At 58.1% G+C, this 14,844-nt stretch overlaps 1 protein-coding gene across 5 annotated transcripts in view; it reads left to right on the forward strand.

Annotated features, from left to right (window-relative positions):
- AK1 (adenylate kinase 1) overlaps positions 1–14,447 on the forward strand; it is a 20,969-nt gene extending 6,522 nt beyond the window's left edge. Inside the window, exons 1-7 of one of the 5 annotated variants that reach the window (XM_011988199.1) lie at positions 1,364–1,472; positions 6,329–6,367; positions 7,936–7,971; positions 8,153–8,316; positions 9,055–9,171; positions 12,453–12,644; positions 12,889–14,447. In XM_011988199.1, the coding sequence (XP_011843589.1) occupies positions 6,361–6,367; positions 7,936–7,971; positions 8,153–8,316; positions 9,055–9,171; positions 12,453–12,644; positions 12,889–12,957 (585 nt within the window). In that variant the 5' untranslated portion in view covers positions 1,364–1,472; positions 6,329–6,360 and the 3' untranslated portion in view covers positions 12,958–14,447. Of the gene's footprint in view, positions 1–1,363; positions 1,473–3,250; positions 3,372–5,970; positions 6,099–6,328; positions 6,368–7,447; positions 7,603–7,935; positions 7,972–8,152; positions 8,317–9,054; positions 9,172–12,452; positions 12,645–12,888 lie in introns of those variants that run through there. The other 4 variants (XM_011988175.1, XM_011988184.1, XM_011988193.1 and 1 more) reach the window with 4 other exon arrangements.
- Positions 14,448–14,844: the final 397 nt, after the last annotated feature.

A 14,844-nucleotide genomic window follows, 5' to 3' on the forward strand; every position in this document is an offset into this window, starting at 1 on the left:
TTTTGAGATGGAGTCTCGCTCTTTCCCCCAGGCTGGAGTGCAGTGGCCGGATCTCAGCTCACTGCAAGCTCCGCCTCCCAGGTTTACACCATTCTCCTGCCTCAGCCTCCTGAGTAGCTGGGACTACAGGTGCCGCCACCACGCCTGGCTAGTTGTGTTTTTTTTTGTTTTGTTTTGTTTTGTTTTTTTAGTAGAGACGGGGTTTCACCGGGTTAGGCAGGATGGTTTCGATCTCCTGACTTCGTGATCCACCCGTCTCGGACTCCCAAAGTGCTGTGTAATCCCAGCTCTTTGGGAGGCCAAGGCAGGCAGATCATCGAGGTCAGGAGTTCGAGACCAGCCTGACCAACATGGAGAAACCCCGTCTCTACTAAAAATAAAAATTAGCTGGGTGTGGTAGCGCATGCCTGTAATCCCAGCTACTCAGAAAGGCTAAGGCAGAAGAATCGCTTGAACCTGGGAGGCAGAGGTTGCAGTGAATTGAGATCATGCCATTACACTCTAGCCTTGGCCACAAGAGTGAAACTCCATCTCAAAAAAAAAAAGCCTGGAGAAGCCTTTAAGTAGGAAGTGGAAGTGTCACCTCTAGCCAGGCGGTCGTAGGCACACACCTGTCCTCTCTGTCCTGTTTCATTTCACCCACTCTAAGATGTTTTCAATTTGATTGTAAGACAATGTAATTTTAACTTTGTAGAGTTAAGGTGCAAAAAAAAAGAGAAAAGTCTGAGAATAGATTTTACACACACACACACACACACACACACAAACATACTTGCATGTTGGAGTCTTTTTTAAATTTACTACTTTTGATAATAATAAAAAAAGAGAGGCCGGGCATGGTGGCTCATGCTTGTAATCCCAGCACTTTGGGAGGCTGACACGGTGGATCACGAGGTCAGGAGTTTAAGACCAGCCTGGCCAACATGGTGAAACTTCGTCTTTACTAAAGATACAAAAAGTTAGCCAGGTGTGGTGGCTCATGGCTGTAATCCTAGCTACTCGGGAGGCTGAGGCAGGAGAATCGCTTGAACCTGGGAGGCGGAGGTTGCAGTGACCCGAGATCACGCCATTGCACTCTAGCCTGGGCAACAGGGTGAGACTCCATCTCAAAAAAAAAAAAAGAAAGAAAAAGAAAAAGAAAAAGTAGAGACAGTGTCTCACTATGTTGCCCAGGCTGGTCTTGAACTCCTGGCCTCAAGTGATCCTCCTGTGTCGGTCTCCCAAAGTGCTGGGATTACAGGCGTGAGTTACTGCGCATGACCTCAAGTCATTTTTATGCAGGTGGGATCCGAAGAGTGCAGTGGGGCTTTTGGCCTATTTCTTTCTCTTTTTTTTATCTTTTTTTCTTTTTTTGAGACGGAGTTTCACTCTTGTTGCCCTGTTGCCCAGTCTGGAAGTGCAATAGTGTGATCTTGGCTCACCGCAACCTCTGCCTCCTGGGTTCAAGCTATTCTCCTGCCTCAGCCTTCCTAGTAGCTGGGATTACAGGCCTGCGCCACCACGCCCGGTTAATTTTTGTATTTTTAGTAGAGATGGGGTTTCACCATGTTGACCAGGCTGGTCTCGAACTCCTGACCTCAGGTGATCCACCCGCCTCAGGCTCCCAAAGTGCAGGGATTACAGGCATGAGCCACCGCGCCCGGCCTTTTTGCCTATTTGTTACCAATGTTATGTGTGTCTGAAGCCTCTTGTCCCATTAACCACAAACAACTTGGGCTTCCTTTCTCACTCAGACCCTATGGGAAAGTTGCCAACTCCTCACCCACCCTGGCTGTGCCATCAGCCCAGTGAGTCCCTGCTGGCACTTTAAAATCTTCCTATGCAAATTTGTGCCCACATGTTTCCTTGAAACAAATTTCTTAAAGTAGAAGGGTGCATTTGAAGTGTGTGTGTGTGTGTGTGTGTGTTATTTTTAGAGACGGGATCTCTTTATGTTTCCCAGGCTGGTCTCAGAATTCCTGGCTCCAAGTGAGCTCAAGTGATCCTCCCACCTCGTCCTCCCAAAATGCTGGGGTTACAGGAGTGACCGTCATGCCCAGACCATTTGAAAGTTTGATTTACTTTGTCAACAGCTTTCCCCAAAGGTGCCAATGCACACACCCTTGAGAGGGCCTTTCAAACAGCTTCTAATGCAGAACTCTGACCCCACTGCACCTGCCCCCCGCCCACGGATGGGGAAACTAAGGTCCCAAGAAGTAAGGATTTATCCGACATTACAGGTAGCAGAGACCCAGGCCTCCTGGTCTCCCGGCTGTTGTGGTTGCTAAGGCACCACCACTGAAGGTGTTCTCAGTTTCCTGGTAGTCTCACTGTCTTGCTCAAATACCTTCTATGGCTCCCTAGGACCTATAATACAAATTCCAAATTCAACCCACCTCACCATCTGGGGCTGCTGCCTGGGCTCCCATCCCTGCCTGGCTACATCACTGAGCACCTACTACTATGCGCCAGTCCCCCTGCAAAACGCTGGATAAACACGTGGCTTTCTACTAGGGAACCTCAGGCAAGGTAGTTGACATGCTCGCCTCCGGTTCCTCTGCGGTGTCTAAGGATTCGCAGATGCGGTTGGAGTCTGCTGCTTAGCACAGTGAGTGCTCATTACTGGGAGCTATTCTTTTTATCAAGACCACAAATCCCCTCTCTGGCTATCCACAGCCTTCTGAATGTCCCACATCCTAGCGCTCACTCACTGGGATAAGTGAGCTGCCCGGCAGCTCCAGGGGAGCAGCGCTGGTTTTCTATAATCTTCTACCTTACCGGGTGGTTTTGGGGGTTCTAGCCCCAGAGAAGCCCCAAGGGTCCCTCCCAACAGGAGAGGAGTTCCAGGTGGGTCTCGGCCAGGGCCTCTGGGCAGGCTCTGAGGGCGGGCTTGGGGACTGTGGCCAGCAAAGCTCCTGAGTCCATGCCTCAGTCCCATTGCTCCCTGGTCTGGCGTCTCTCTGCCACCATTGCGGATTTTGCGCAAAGAGCCACTACTCTCTGAGCCTCAGTTTCTCCAGCTATCATAGGGAAAGCCTGGCCTTGTACCCTGGAGGGTACCTTAGGCACAGTGGGGGTACCGCAATGGAAAACTCTTGGCAAACTGTGAAGTGTAGTTGGCGTGTGTGGGCACAGCCACCTGGGGGTGCACGGTGCGGGGCACATGGTGCCGGGCGCGGTGTCGCCGCACACCCGGGCTCGGGTTCGGTACCGCCCCGCTTCCCGGTCCCTGGTCCGCTCTCCCTCCCTCCTTCCCGCCCTCCCTGCTTTCGGGAACGCCGGCTCCCGGCATGCCGCGCGCTGACAGCCTTATAAATAGTCGCCTTTGCCGGCGGCCGCGAGGACGGGCAGGGCACGCACTGGCCCCGGCGCCCACCCGCACCCCTCCCCAGGTCAGTGCGTGCCCGAGCGTGTCTGGGGGGCGCCTCTGCGGGGAGGGGCAGCGGCACCGGGGGAGGGCGGGGGCGTGCTGGTGCGGGGCTCTCTGGGGTCTGTGAGGCTGTGTATCCGTGGTTGTGATTCGTGTGTGTTTGCGTGGCTGTGTTCCCCGGACCCTGGGGATCTGTGCCTCGCTGCCTGTGCCTTTGTGGATCTGTGCGTGTGTGTGTGCGTGTGCGTGTGTGTGTGTGTTGCAGCCCCTTCCAGCCTCCCAGATAGTCACCCCTTTGTTCTGGCTGGCACTCCTGGGGCTCCAGGTCACTGCCCTTGGTATGTCCCAGCTGGGGCCCAGAGAGGGGGAGCTGTGGCCTGGCTCCCTGCCCCAGAAGACCTGGACAGGGGCAGCCTCTGTGCTTGGTGGGGCTATACTGTCACACCACTTCTAGTGCTGGGTGCATCACCCCCTGGATGCTCAGAGCTTGCCCTAGCCTCCTGACCAGAGCCCCAGGGCCAGCGCTTGGGGCCTCCCGGCAGCACTGCTCAGTGGCCACCTGGTACTCCTCAACAGCAGCAGGACAGGCCCAGAGAGGGGCGCCAGCTGCCCAAGGTCACACAACTGAGTGATGGAGCTGGGATTCGAACCCTAGTCAGTTGCTACCCACTGGGACGACTAGGTTGGGTCAGAAGCTGGGAGACCTGGGCTTGCCTTGGCCTTGCCTTGTGATTGGGGTTAAGTCACCGTCCCTCTGGGCCTCAGCCCCACAGACCCCTTAGCAGACCATCCAGTCATATTAGGAGTCGCTGAGGCCTCAACCCAGGGGCCTTATAAGGCCTGGGTGCTTAGCCCGTAACCCAACTCCATCCTAGACCCCTGTCCTCTGTGAGGCCTCCTCACGACCCAAGTTATTTTAGATCAAGGAATTGGCAGGTGCCAGCAGAGCGGAGGGGCTTAGATTACCAGGAGGGGGCAGGGCAGGGTCGAGGCCACTTCTCAGGGCTTCACTGTGGTTGTTCCTGGCCCAGGACACTCCCCCTCCCATGGGCAGCTGCTGAGGGGCACCTGGCAGCTCCTACCCCCGCTGAAGCACACTCAGCAGGAAAAGTGGCTGCCACTCCTGCCTGGGGCAGCAGGGACATCAGCAAAGCCGCTTCAGCTCCTACTGGGTGCCAGGCCCAGAGTAGCAGAAACCCAGGGCCGAGATGGACCCTAGCCGGCCCTCGAACCAGTCTATCCTCCTCCCCATGCCTCAGTTTCCTCCCAAGGCAGTGAGGATGAAACGAGGCTCCCCAGCCCTGTGCTCAGCCTGTGCCAGGCCCAGTCAGTGGGACCCTACGCCCACAGCACAGAAGAGGGGTCCAGTACAGCGTGGTTGTGCGGTGCAGGACAGGTTTCCAGGAGGCACCTGCCAGTGTGGGAGTGGAGGGCAGAGTCCAGGAAGGCTTCCTGAAGGAGGTGGCACCTGAACTGAGTCCCACACAATAGCGAGGTGGGGAAAGGCATCCAGGCATTGGGTACATCTGCCAGTGGCAACTGATAGGGTTGCAGGGGGAGCAGAGGTCAGCTCACCGGGACCTGTCCACTATGTCAAGGGGCCCAGGCTTTGTCTGGGAGCCGAGAGGGCAACACATGCAAAGTTGTAAGCAGGTGTGTGGTGTGGTCTGATGCCTGCCAGAGAAAATCCTGCAAATGGCCTGGCAGGGTGTGGAGGCTTCGAGACCCACGTGGAGGCGGGGGCAGTGGCCCAGCCTCTTGCTTAGCACAGGACATAGTGGTGACCAGACAGATGGAGAGAGCCTGGGGAGTGGAGGGTTGGGCAGTGGCTGTGCAGGGCTGTGGAGAGGAGAGGGGAGCCTTCACACTGACTTGGCCTATGGCTTGGCCAAAGGGGCTTGGAACTGGGACTCGGGGAGGGCTGTTCAGAGCCTGGGAAGCCTGTGGGGCTTCTGGGGCCTGTCTGGGGGGCTTGGATGTCTGGGGCTGGGGAGAGAGGCCTGGGCTGCCTGCACAGGGATGGGAGTCCTTAGAGCCTGAAGCCAAGTAGAGAGGGTGGTGTGGGTGCCTGGGGTGGAGGTCCCGGTGTGGGTGGGGTTGCTAGCTGGAGGTCAAGGCTGGAGGGAAGTGTGGCTGTGGTGTTCGTGAGTGGCCTTGGGGAGGGCTGGTGGGTGGGAGCGAAGAAGTGGAGGCCAAAGGTGTCCAGGGGGCGATTCTGAGATGGGGGGGTGAGGTGGGGGAGGTCCTGGGGTTGTGGCAGCACAGGGTGGGGTCGCAGATGTGATTGGGCTCATGGGCAGGCTGAGGCCAAGGTGGGGGCAGTAAAGCCTCAAAGGATGGGGGTGCAGGGACCATGCGTGGGGCTGGGTGCTGGACCTGCAGATGTGAAGGGCCTGGGACCACCTCATTTTGACAACTATAAAGGGCTGTGTTCATGCGAGTGGCTCCTGTAGATTCCTCCACCTCAGGCCTCTGTGTCCGTTAGAGGATCCCCATCCAAACCTCATCCCAGACACACGTAGTTTCTGGCCACCTCCCGCCTCCTGGCAGCTTCCCTCCGGCCCTGGGGAGCGTTGTCAAGGCATCTGAGCAGACGCTGGCCTCGCGCCCTGTTTTCTGAGAGTTTAGAGGGGAGCAACTCTGCAGCTGTGTGGCCGCTGTTTATGTCCCTCAGTGCCATCCTTACCGTCCCAGCCCCTCCAGTGGGAACCCAGGTAGATGGGAGGGGGCTACTGCCCTTCTGTGACAGGTGAAGCCAGGGAGGCCAGAGATGAAAGGTGATTCTTCCAAGGTCACTTTCCCAAGGTGACTTTCTCAGGGAAGGTCCTGGGCCTTCCCTGCCACCGGCAGCCCCCTCTGCCCTCAGACTGCGTGTCGGGCCTGGCACACACCGGTTGCCTTGGGTGTGGCTTAGCAGAAGGTGAGTCAGGGTGAGGAGGAAAATCCCTCCCCAGCCCAGCCTGTGCCCTTGTCTTGCAGAGCATTGACACGGCTCCCGGGACCTCGGCAGGATGGAAGGTATGAGCCTCCTCTCCTTTTGCCCATTGCCTGGGCCTCAGTGCGCCTGACTGTTAAGGGGGTGCACTCTCAGGGAGACATTCTGGGAGGGGTTGGAGAAGGTTCTGGGGCTGCCAGAGGGGGCCTGGCTGGGAGCCTCCAGTATCTTCCTCTGGCCTCTCACGGGATGTGCCAGCTCCAATATTAATTTTAGAAGTGATGAGACTTCCCCAAGGCTCCTGAGGGCCCCAGCACACACCCTCTATGCTGGATTTATAGAGCTGAGATCCTGCCCCGTGGAGACGCCACAGATACACAAAGCAGCAGGTCTAATGAGGACAAGGCAAGTCCCCATACCTCTCGGGGACTCAGTTTCCCTATCATCCAGTGAGGGTGGGCCTTGAGGAAGTCTTGGACTCTCCTGGCTCCTATGGACTGGGACTTAGAGGGAGACACAGGCGGGCAGAGAGTCCAGAACGGGCCCGCCCGCAGCTGCTGGCAGCACCATCCGTCCAGCCCCTGGCACTATGCCTTGGCCTGGGCAGCTATTAAAGACGCTCGGCGGGCCTGTTGCTGCTGCTGCCTGAGCTCCAAACATCAACAGCCACAGGGCTGCGGCCTCCCCACCCCTGGGACAGGAGCCCGCGGGAGGAGCCGTTCTTGACAGCTCCTATAGGGCTCCAGCCTCATGGCTGGGAGGGCCCCTGGGAGCCACCCAGCCCACCTCCTCCCTCCAGCCTCAAGGCCCACCCTCACTGGAAGGGGCAGAGAACCAGAGAGGGACAGGCCTTTCCTAAGCCACACAGCAGGGTGAGATACAGCCTGGTCCTCTATTTCCCTGGGAAGCGGGGAGCCTGAGAGCCCAGGGGGAGGAGCCTGGGTTCCGGTTTGGGTTCTGGCATCCCTTGAGCAGGCCCTGCCTCTCTCGAGCTCAGTTTCCCTCTGCTCAGTGGGGCTGTGGCCTTGCTGGGATCTAACAGCAGGCGGGATGAGACAGAGGTTGGAGCCAAGCTCACCACCCTCTCTGGGCAAGAGTTCTACGTGCCCACCACAGCCCTCCACCCCGGCAACCATCTCCATGGCAATATATGTTGTGGTTGCTGAGCCCACGTTGGCACTGCCAGGGGAGGCGGGTGATGGGCCAGCCCAGGGCCTGAGAGGGGAAGGGCAGGGGACACGGGAGACACGGCAGGACGGGACCATGGGCTGCTGCTCCTCGAGTGACCCCCGCAGAGAAGACGATCTGAGGGCCAGAGGTGACGGGCCCCTGGGGTCCAGCCACCCACAGGGAGGTGCCATGAGGGTTGGCGGCCCAGCCCACTGGCTGTGCGGAGAGTACTTAGCCTCTAGGCCTTTGCCTCCGCCCGTCTGGCTGCCTGGGGCGCCCTCCCTTCCCAGACCTCTCCCAGGCTCCGAGCTTACTCACATCCCTGCTCACTCTGGGCTGTGACTTGTCTGCCTCCCTGACAGGAGCGCCAGCTGTGTCTGTCCCTCCGCCTGGGGCCCAGCACAGGCCTGGGACTCCAGAGGTGCCTCTGGCTGTGGGTCCAGCGAGTGACTGAGCCCTGCTCCCCTTTTCTCTCCCACAGAGAAGCTGAAGAAAACCAAGATCATCTTTGTGGTGGGTGAGTTGCGGGCAAGCGGATGGTGCAGCAAGTGTCTTCTTGCTGGAGGGAGGCGCTGGAGGGAGCCCGGGCCTGGGGTTGCACCCTGGGCTCTGCCCCTCCCTCGCCGGGAGACCCTGGCAGCCCCTGTCCCTCCTGGGACCCTGTGTCTTGGGGTTTGTGAATGGGCGGGCGTTTGCAGGCGGGCCTGGCTCGGGGAAGGGCACCCAGTGTGAGAAGATCGTGCAGAAGTATGGCTACACCCACCTCTCCACCGGGGACCTCCTGCGGGCGGAAGTCAGCTCAGGCTCGGCCAGGGGCAAGAAGCTGTCGGAAATCATGGAGAAGGGACAGCTGGTTCCGCTGGTGAGTGGGCCCTGGTGGGGAGAGGGGCAGGGGATGACGGTAGCCCTGACTGGGTGTCCCACCAGCAGCAAAGCCCACAACACACAGGCAAAGCTGATCGTAACCGCCCCCAGCTCCAAACCCTTCTGTAGTTCCCCATTGCCCTGGACAGAAAGTTCCTTCCAGAAGCTCCCAAGACCTTGCAGGACTCTGCCCTGCCCCCCACTCTCCCCCTGCCCTCCATCCTCCAGCCACCCTGGCCTCTGTCCCCTCAAACCAGCCATACTCTTTCTTGCCTGGAATATTCTTTCCTCTTCAGCTTTCAGACTTCCCTAACTCCCCAGATTTGGCCTAAGACCCCCTCAATTTTCTACTCCAGAAGCCCCACTTCTCTTCCCGTACAACCTGTGCCATGCTTGGAAATGGAGAAATCATCTGTGGAACGTGTGTGTCTCCTCACCAGCCCCTGAGCTTCCCAGGGCAGGGAAGGTCTGATTGTCCCATGGCCACGTCCTCGGGACCCAGGACAGCACCTGGCTGGAAGGAGGGGCTCAGTGAATACTGTCTAGTGAATGCATCATTCATTCACTCAGTCCAGGTCCCCACAATTCCGAGGAGGCTTCCTGGAGGGGGAGGCTTGTTTGGGACATTCGTGTAGGGGAGAGGGCGTTTCAGGTGGCAGGACCAGCTGGAGCAGAGGCCGGGAGAAGGGACGGGGAGCAGAGGCTCATGGCCCCTTCCTCCTTTGCTGTGCCCCAGGAAACAGTGTTGGACATGCTCCGGGATGCCATGGTGGCCAAAGTCGATACCTCCAAAGGCTTCCTGATCGATGGCTACCCGCGGGAGGTGCAGCAAGGAGAAGAGTTTGAGCGACGGGTAAGGCACTGACCCAAGTGGGGATCCTGGTGGGCTGGGGCAGGATAAGATTCCCATCACCATGGGCGGGCCTGCGGGGGCTGCGATGCAGGTCAGAGTTCTGAGCAGAGGCTGATGCGTGGAGTGTGGGTGAGGAGGAAAGCCAGGAAGACTTCCTGAAAGGGTAGAAGAAAATGTGTAGAAGGGGAAGCGCCAGGCAGCGGAGCTCCCAAACCTGGGCTCAGATTCCAGCTCAACGGCTTGAGATCTTGGGCCATCCTGAACCTTAGTTTTCCCATCTGCAAAATGCAGGGAATGGGGGGACCAGGTCACAGCTACCTTAAGGGGCAGTGTGGGGACTGGACAGGATGCGCCCTCCAAGTGTGGGGCTTGGCTCCCCATAAACACACAGAAGGGCAGGGAACAGCATTGGCAGGGCTGGAAAGGCAAGGCCAGTGTGGGGAGAACAGAATATGTGAGCAGGGCGACAAGGGATGTTCCAGCCTGGCTGGAGGCTGCAAATGCCATGGAGGGACATCAGTCTCCTTCCAGGGGTCATGAGGAGCCTTGCTGGAAAGAGCAGGCCTGGAAAAGGATAGCCCTGAGCTTCCTAGCACGGGCACCCTGCAGACACACCTTTCCCAGGGCGAGACACCTCACACACACACACACACACGTGCACAAAGCCCACAAGTTCATACACACAAGGCCGGGCATGTGCATGCGTGCACACACACGGCAGTGGATACTGCACTCCTCTACATGCATGTCACAAATGCAGCACACATATGCAGGGATGCACACATGCTCGCACACATGGCCCTGTGCACACACATACACCTTTACCTCGGTGTCACAAGGCTGTATGGGAGAAACAGATGGGACTGCAAGGGCCTAGGAGGGAGAGGTCGGCAAGGGCTGCGGGGAGCCTAACCAGCATCCCAGTGGGCTAGGGCAGGATAAGACTCCCATCCCCATGCCCCATGCCCATGCCCCATGCCCATGCCCCATCCCCGTCTCCATGGGGCCTTCTGGGCTTCCGTAGCTTCCAGCCTCATCTAGGGGTAGGAGGCCATATTTTCTGACCTCTGAATGGCTGCACGACCTCAGGAAAGTGTCTACCCCACTCTGCCCCTCACCTTCCCTATCTGAAATGGGGGTTAGCTGGATTCCTTCAGACTTCACCCCTGACGCTGTGTCAGGTGCCACAGTTCTGAAGGATGTCCTGGCCTGGCTCACACGTACCAGCTGTGTGGTCTCACCTGTGACCCTCAGGGCCACATCTAGAAAATAGAGTTCATGAAAGTCGGCCGGGCTCAGTGGCTCACACCTGAAATCCTAGCACTTTGGGAGGCCAAGGAGGGCGGATCACTTGAGGTCAGGAGTTCAAAACCCAGCCTGGCCAACATGGTGAAACTTCATGTACTAAAAATACAAAAATTAGCTAGGTGTGGTGGCAGGTGTCTGTAATCCCAGCTACTCAGGAAGCTGAGACACGAGAATCGCTTGAACCCGGCTGATGGAGGTTGCAGTGAGCCAATATCATGCCACTGTACTCAAGCCTGAACGACTCTGTCTCAGAAAAAAAAAAAAAAAGGTCCCCACCCTCCCAGGGCTGTTGTAGGTGCCGCTGAGGGCTGCAGGCTCAGGCTCAGCCCTGGGCCCAGGCCTGCTGTGGCCTCCAGGGTCCAGGCAGCTGGTCTTCTTGGCTCTGGACACCAGGGGGCGTCAGGGCTTCACCAAAGGAGGGAGAATCAGCCTGGAAGTGTGGCCGGTTCACACCCAGAGCTTTTCTGGAGACTGGCAGTGCCCGGTGTGGGCTCCTCGGGCTAAATGCCCATTGTCCTGACCGGGAGACTGAGGCCCCACAGCCAGAATCTCAAGCCCAGAGGCTGAGCTGGCTCTCCCAGATTTGCCACCTCTGCCGGGGGTGTAGAAAGAGTTGTGCTTGGTTCTGGAGACCCAGATGAACCAGAGATGTGAGCCTGTGCCCTGGAGGAGCTCAGTAGCTGATGGATGATGATGAGGGGCAGGAGGCCTTGAAGTCGAGGTCAGACTGCTGGGTCCAGGCCCGCCTTTGCCCCCATGGCAATCTGTAAGACAGAAGCAGCTGCTGGGTGGTGCGGGGTCACTGGACAGGAGGAGCTGTCCTCCCTGAAGGCAGCTGACGCTGTCACCCCGCATCCTTAACTACGCAGGAGCTAGGGATGAGCGTCAGGATGGGTGCCACAGGCGAGGACAAAGGGCTTGCTCCAGGTCACACAGCTGGACGAAGGCAGGGGTGAGCCTGGGTCCAGGTCAGTCTGACGCCAGAGGTCAGGCTGCTTCTCGCCTCTGTCCAGCTGTGTGGCCTTGGGCAAGCCTCTTGGTCACACAGCTGGAAAGAGGCATGAAACAGCCTGACCTGAGAGGCAGCGCCCCAAGGCCTTGACAGGGGCCCAGGGCCAAAGGTGCGCAGAAGGCCTTGGGGGCTGGCCCAGGCAGTTGGAAGCAGGAGGCAGGGCTTGAAGGTCCCAATCCCATTCCTAAAGCTGTGGCAGTCACGGGTGACTCTGGGGTGGCTGTGCCCTCCCAGGCAGGCAGCTGTGGTGGTCGGATTGAGCGAGGCAGGGGCTGCAGAGCCTTATTCCTCTTGCCTTTCCAAGGCGTCCCATGGATGACATGGATGACATGACGTTCCAATGACAGTGAGATTGCTCAGAACCCCTCAGAACTCAGCAGCCACTCACCCCTTCCCTCATCCCTTGTTCCTTTGTCAAAGGACCCCAAAATTGTGAGACAGGTGCCTCCCTGCCCTCAGGGGCCCTTGGGAGACCTGCTTAAGGACAGATAAAGGCACTGGGAGGGTCTGTTCCAGGAGGCTGGGAGTACTGGGGGGCAGGGGATGACATCAGAAAGACTGACCTGAAGAAGTGAGCTTTGAGCTGAAACCTGATGCTTGGTACTGAGGTGAAGGCGAGTTAGGATCAGGCTTGGGGGAGAGGGCTCCCAGCAGAGGGAACAGCATGGGCACAGGCCTGGCACGGAAGGAGGTGGATGAGAGCCTAGAACAGAGAGAGTCAGGCTCTCTGAGTCTGGCAAGGAGTGTGGACTTTCTCCTGAGGGCACTGGGGAGCCATGGCAGAGGTTTGAGCAGGGGAGTGGCAGGAAAGATTGGCTTTAGGAAGGTCTTTCAGGCTGCCTTGGGGAAGGGATTGAGGGTCTGAGGGGGTATCTGTTGGGGCCTCATAGATGGGAAGATGGGGAGGAGATGGCCCTAGGGGGCGGGAATGGGGTCCTTGTCACGTGGTGCCCGCCTGCAGATCGGACAGCCCACACTGCTGCTGTATGTGGACGCAGGCCCCGAGACCATGACCCAGCGGCTCCTGAAACGTGGAGAGACCAGCGGGCGCGTGGATGACAATGAGGAGACCATCAAAAAGCGGCTGGAGACCTATTACAAGGCCACAGAACCCGTCATCGCCTTCTATGAGAAACGTGGCATTGTGCGCAAGGTGGGCCCCGCGGGCCCAGGGGGAGCTCCGGGAAAAACGGGTTCCTATGTGGTTCAGCCTCAGCTCGCTGTGTGGCCTTAGGCCAGCCCCTCTCTCTGAGCCTTGGTTTCCCCACTGGTTCAGTGAGAGGCTGCCGTCAATTAGGTTGGGCTCGGGGAGGCAGGCCTGGCCTCTGGGACCTGCCACGGTGAGGCCCACCCAGCTCCACCTGGTGACTCAGCCCTCACGGCTCATCTCCCCGCAGGTCAACGCCGAGGGCTCCGTGGACAGTGTCTTCTCCCAGGTCTGCACCCACCTGGACGCCCTGAAGTAGCAACGCTGGAGCCACTTCCCCAGCTCAGAGCCCCACCCCACCCCTGTCCTGATTCGAGGTCCTCCTGGCCTGAGCACAGCAACTCCACCCTGCCCGGCTGAGCACAGACGGAGGAAGCCACTTATCCTGTTTTCATGGACAGCTGAGCACTAAAGGAATTTCTAAGGACATTTGGTTTTACTGCTTTTCTCTGCTTCCAGTCGGAGTTGATTCATGTACTTGTGCCCACCTGGCCGGGAGTCCCCAGCCCCTCACCCTCCGTTCCTCCTCAGCCTCTCTTGGCCAGCCACCCCTCCTCTAGCTCTGGTGGGAGGCCCAAGGCCCTTCCTCGCACAGGGCATTTCTGGCCTGAGGACCTGGTGCTGAGTGGCAGGGCCCCTGCTCTGAGGGGCTCATGTTCAGGCACAGCCGGTGCCAGCCTGGGCTCCTCTGCATCTTGCTCTGTGGCCTTGGCCCTGACCCCCATCGCTCTGAGCATATGTTCCATGCCTGGCCCTTGCCGGGGCCTGGACTGCACAGGCAGCAAGGTCATGGGCTGAGTGGGGCTTCCTGGGCAGTGGGGGCAGCCCACGCCAGCCGGCCCAATGGGCAGTGCATTGGCTTCCTTGGTGCAAGAGGCTCGGAGGGTCTGAAAAGGGCATCTCAATGGCATGGGTGGGTGGGGAGTCATGTTACTGAAATTGAATGGGGGAGGCCCGACGAGGTGGCTCACGCCTGTAATCCCAGCACTTTGGGCAGCTGAGGCAGGAGGATCACCTGAGGTCAGGAGTTCGAGAGCAGCCTGGCCAACATGGCGAAACCCCTTATCTACTAAAAATACAAAAATTAGCTGGGTGTGGTGGCCCGCCCCTGTAGTCCCAGCTACTCGTGAGGCTGAGGCAGGAGAATTGCTTGAACCCGAGAGGTGGAGGTTGCAGTGAGCCAAGATTGCACCACTGCACTCCAACCTGGGTGACAGAGCGAGACTCCGTCTCAAAAAAAAAAAAGAAATTAGGGGAATCATGGTCAGGGTGAGACCTGAAGGACTTCCCCTGTGTTGCCCTGGACACAGCCCACCCTCTCTGAGCATTTGCAATTCTAAAACGGACTCAATGTGCCCCTCACCTCCACCTCAAGGTCAAGATGAGAACACACTGAGTGAGGAGTGTATGCTGTCCATTGCCACGGCCATGGACCGACCAGAGCAGCCTGGCCCGAAGCGTGCAGGACCCCAGATGACTTGGGGACACCCCAGAATCCCCTGGGGAGAACCCTTCATGCGCTCTTTCATTTTTTGACCTCATCACTGAGAAAGGCTCAATTTGGTGCTCATGTGTCCTTAACACCTGATGTGGCCCAAGCTGGGCTCCCTTTAAAGCCAAGAGAGCCTCTGTGGGCCACGCCTGCCCGAATGAAATCCGAACAGGTGGGGCTGGTCATGGCAAGTGGGGCTGGTTTTTCATTTCCATTGGTTATTTAAAGTTTCCCTTAAAATAAACGATTTTAAGTTATAAAAGGTGAATCTATTGAAAGAAGAACATGAAAGAAATAAACAGGAGTTCAGCAGAGGTAGCAGAAGACAGGCATGTAGGGGGAGCCATCCTGTCCCAAGGGGGTTCTGGGTGGCAGGGGCTGTGTGGAGGCCTCTGCTGCTGGTCCTCGGTTTTCTGCATTGGCAGCGTGGGGCACACAGGGCTGCAGCAGGTTCCAGGTCCTGGGTCCTGCATCTGTCAAACCGGATTCACACACTCACACTCACACGCACACACACGCACTCACACATACACACGGACCCACACATTTGCACTCACACTCACATGCACACATGCATGCACACTCACATTCACACACATTTACACGCATGTGTACGCAAACCACTCATACACATCCACACACATTTACACACTT

The sequence above is a fragment of the Mandrillus leucophaeus genome, unplaced genomic scaffold, assembly GCF_000951045.1.
Source record: "Mandrillus leucophaeus isolate KB7577 unplaced genomic scaffold, Mleu.le_1.0 Scaffold109, whole genome shotgun sequence".
Lineage (NCBI taxonomy): Eukaryota > Metazoa > Chordata > Mammalia > Primates > Cercopithecidae > Mandrillus > Mandrillus leucophaeus.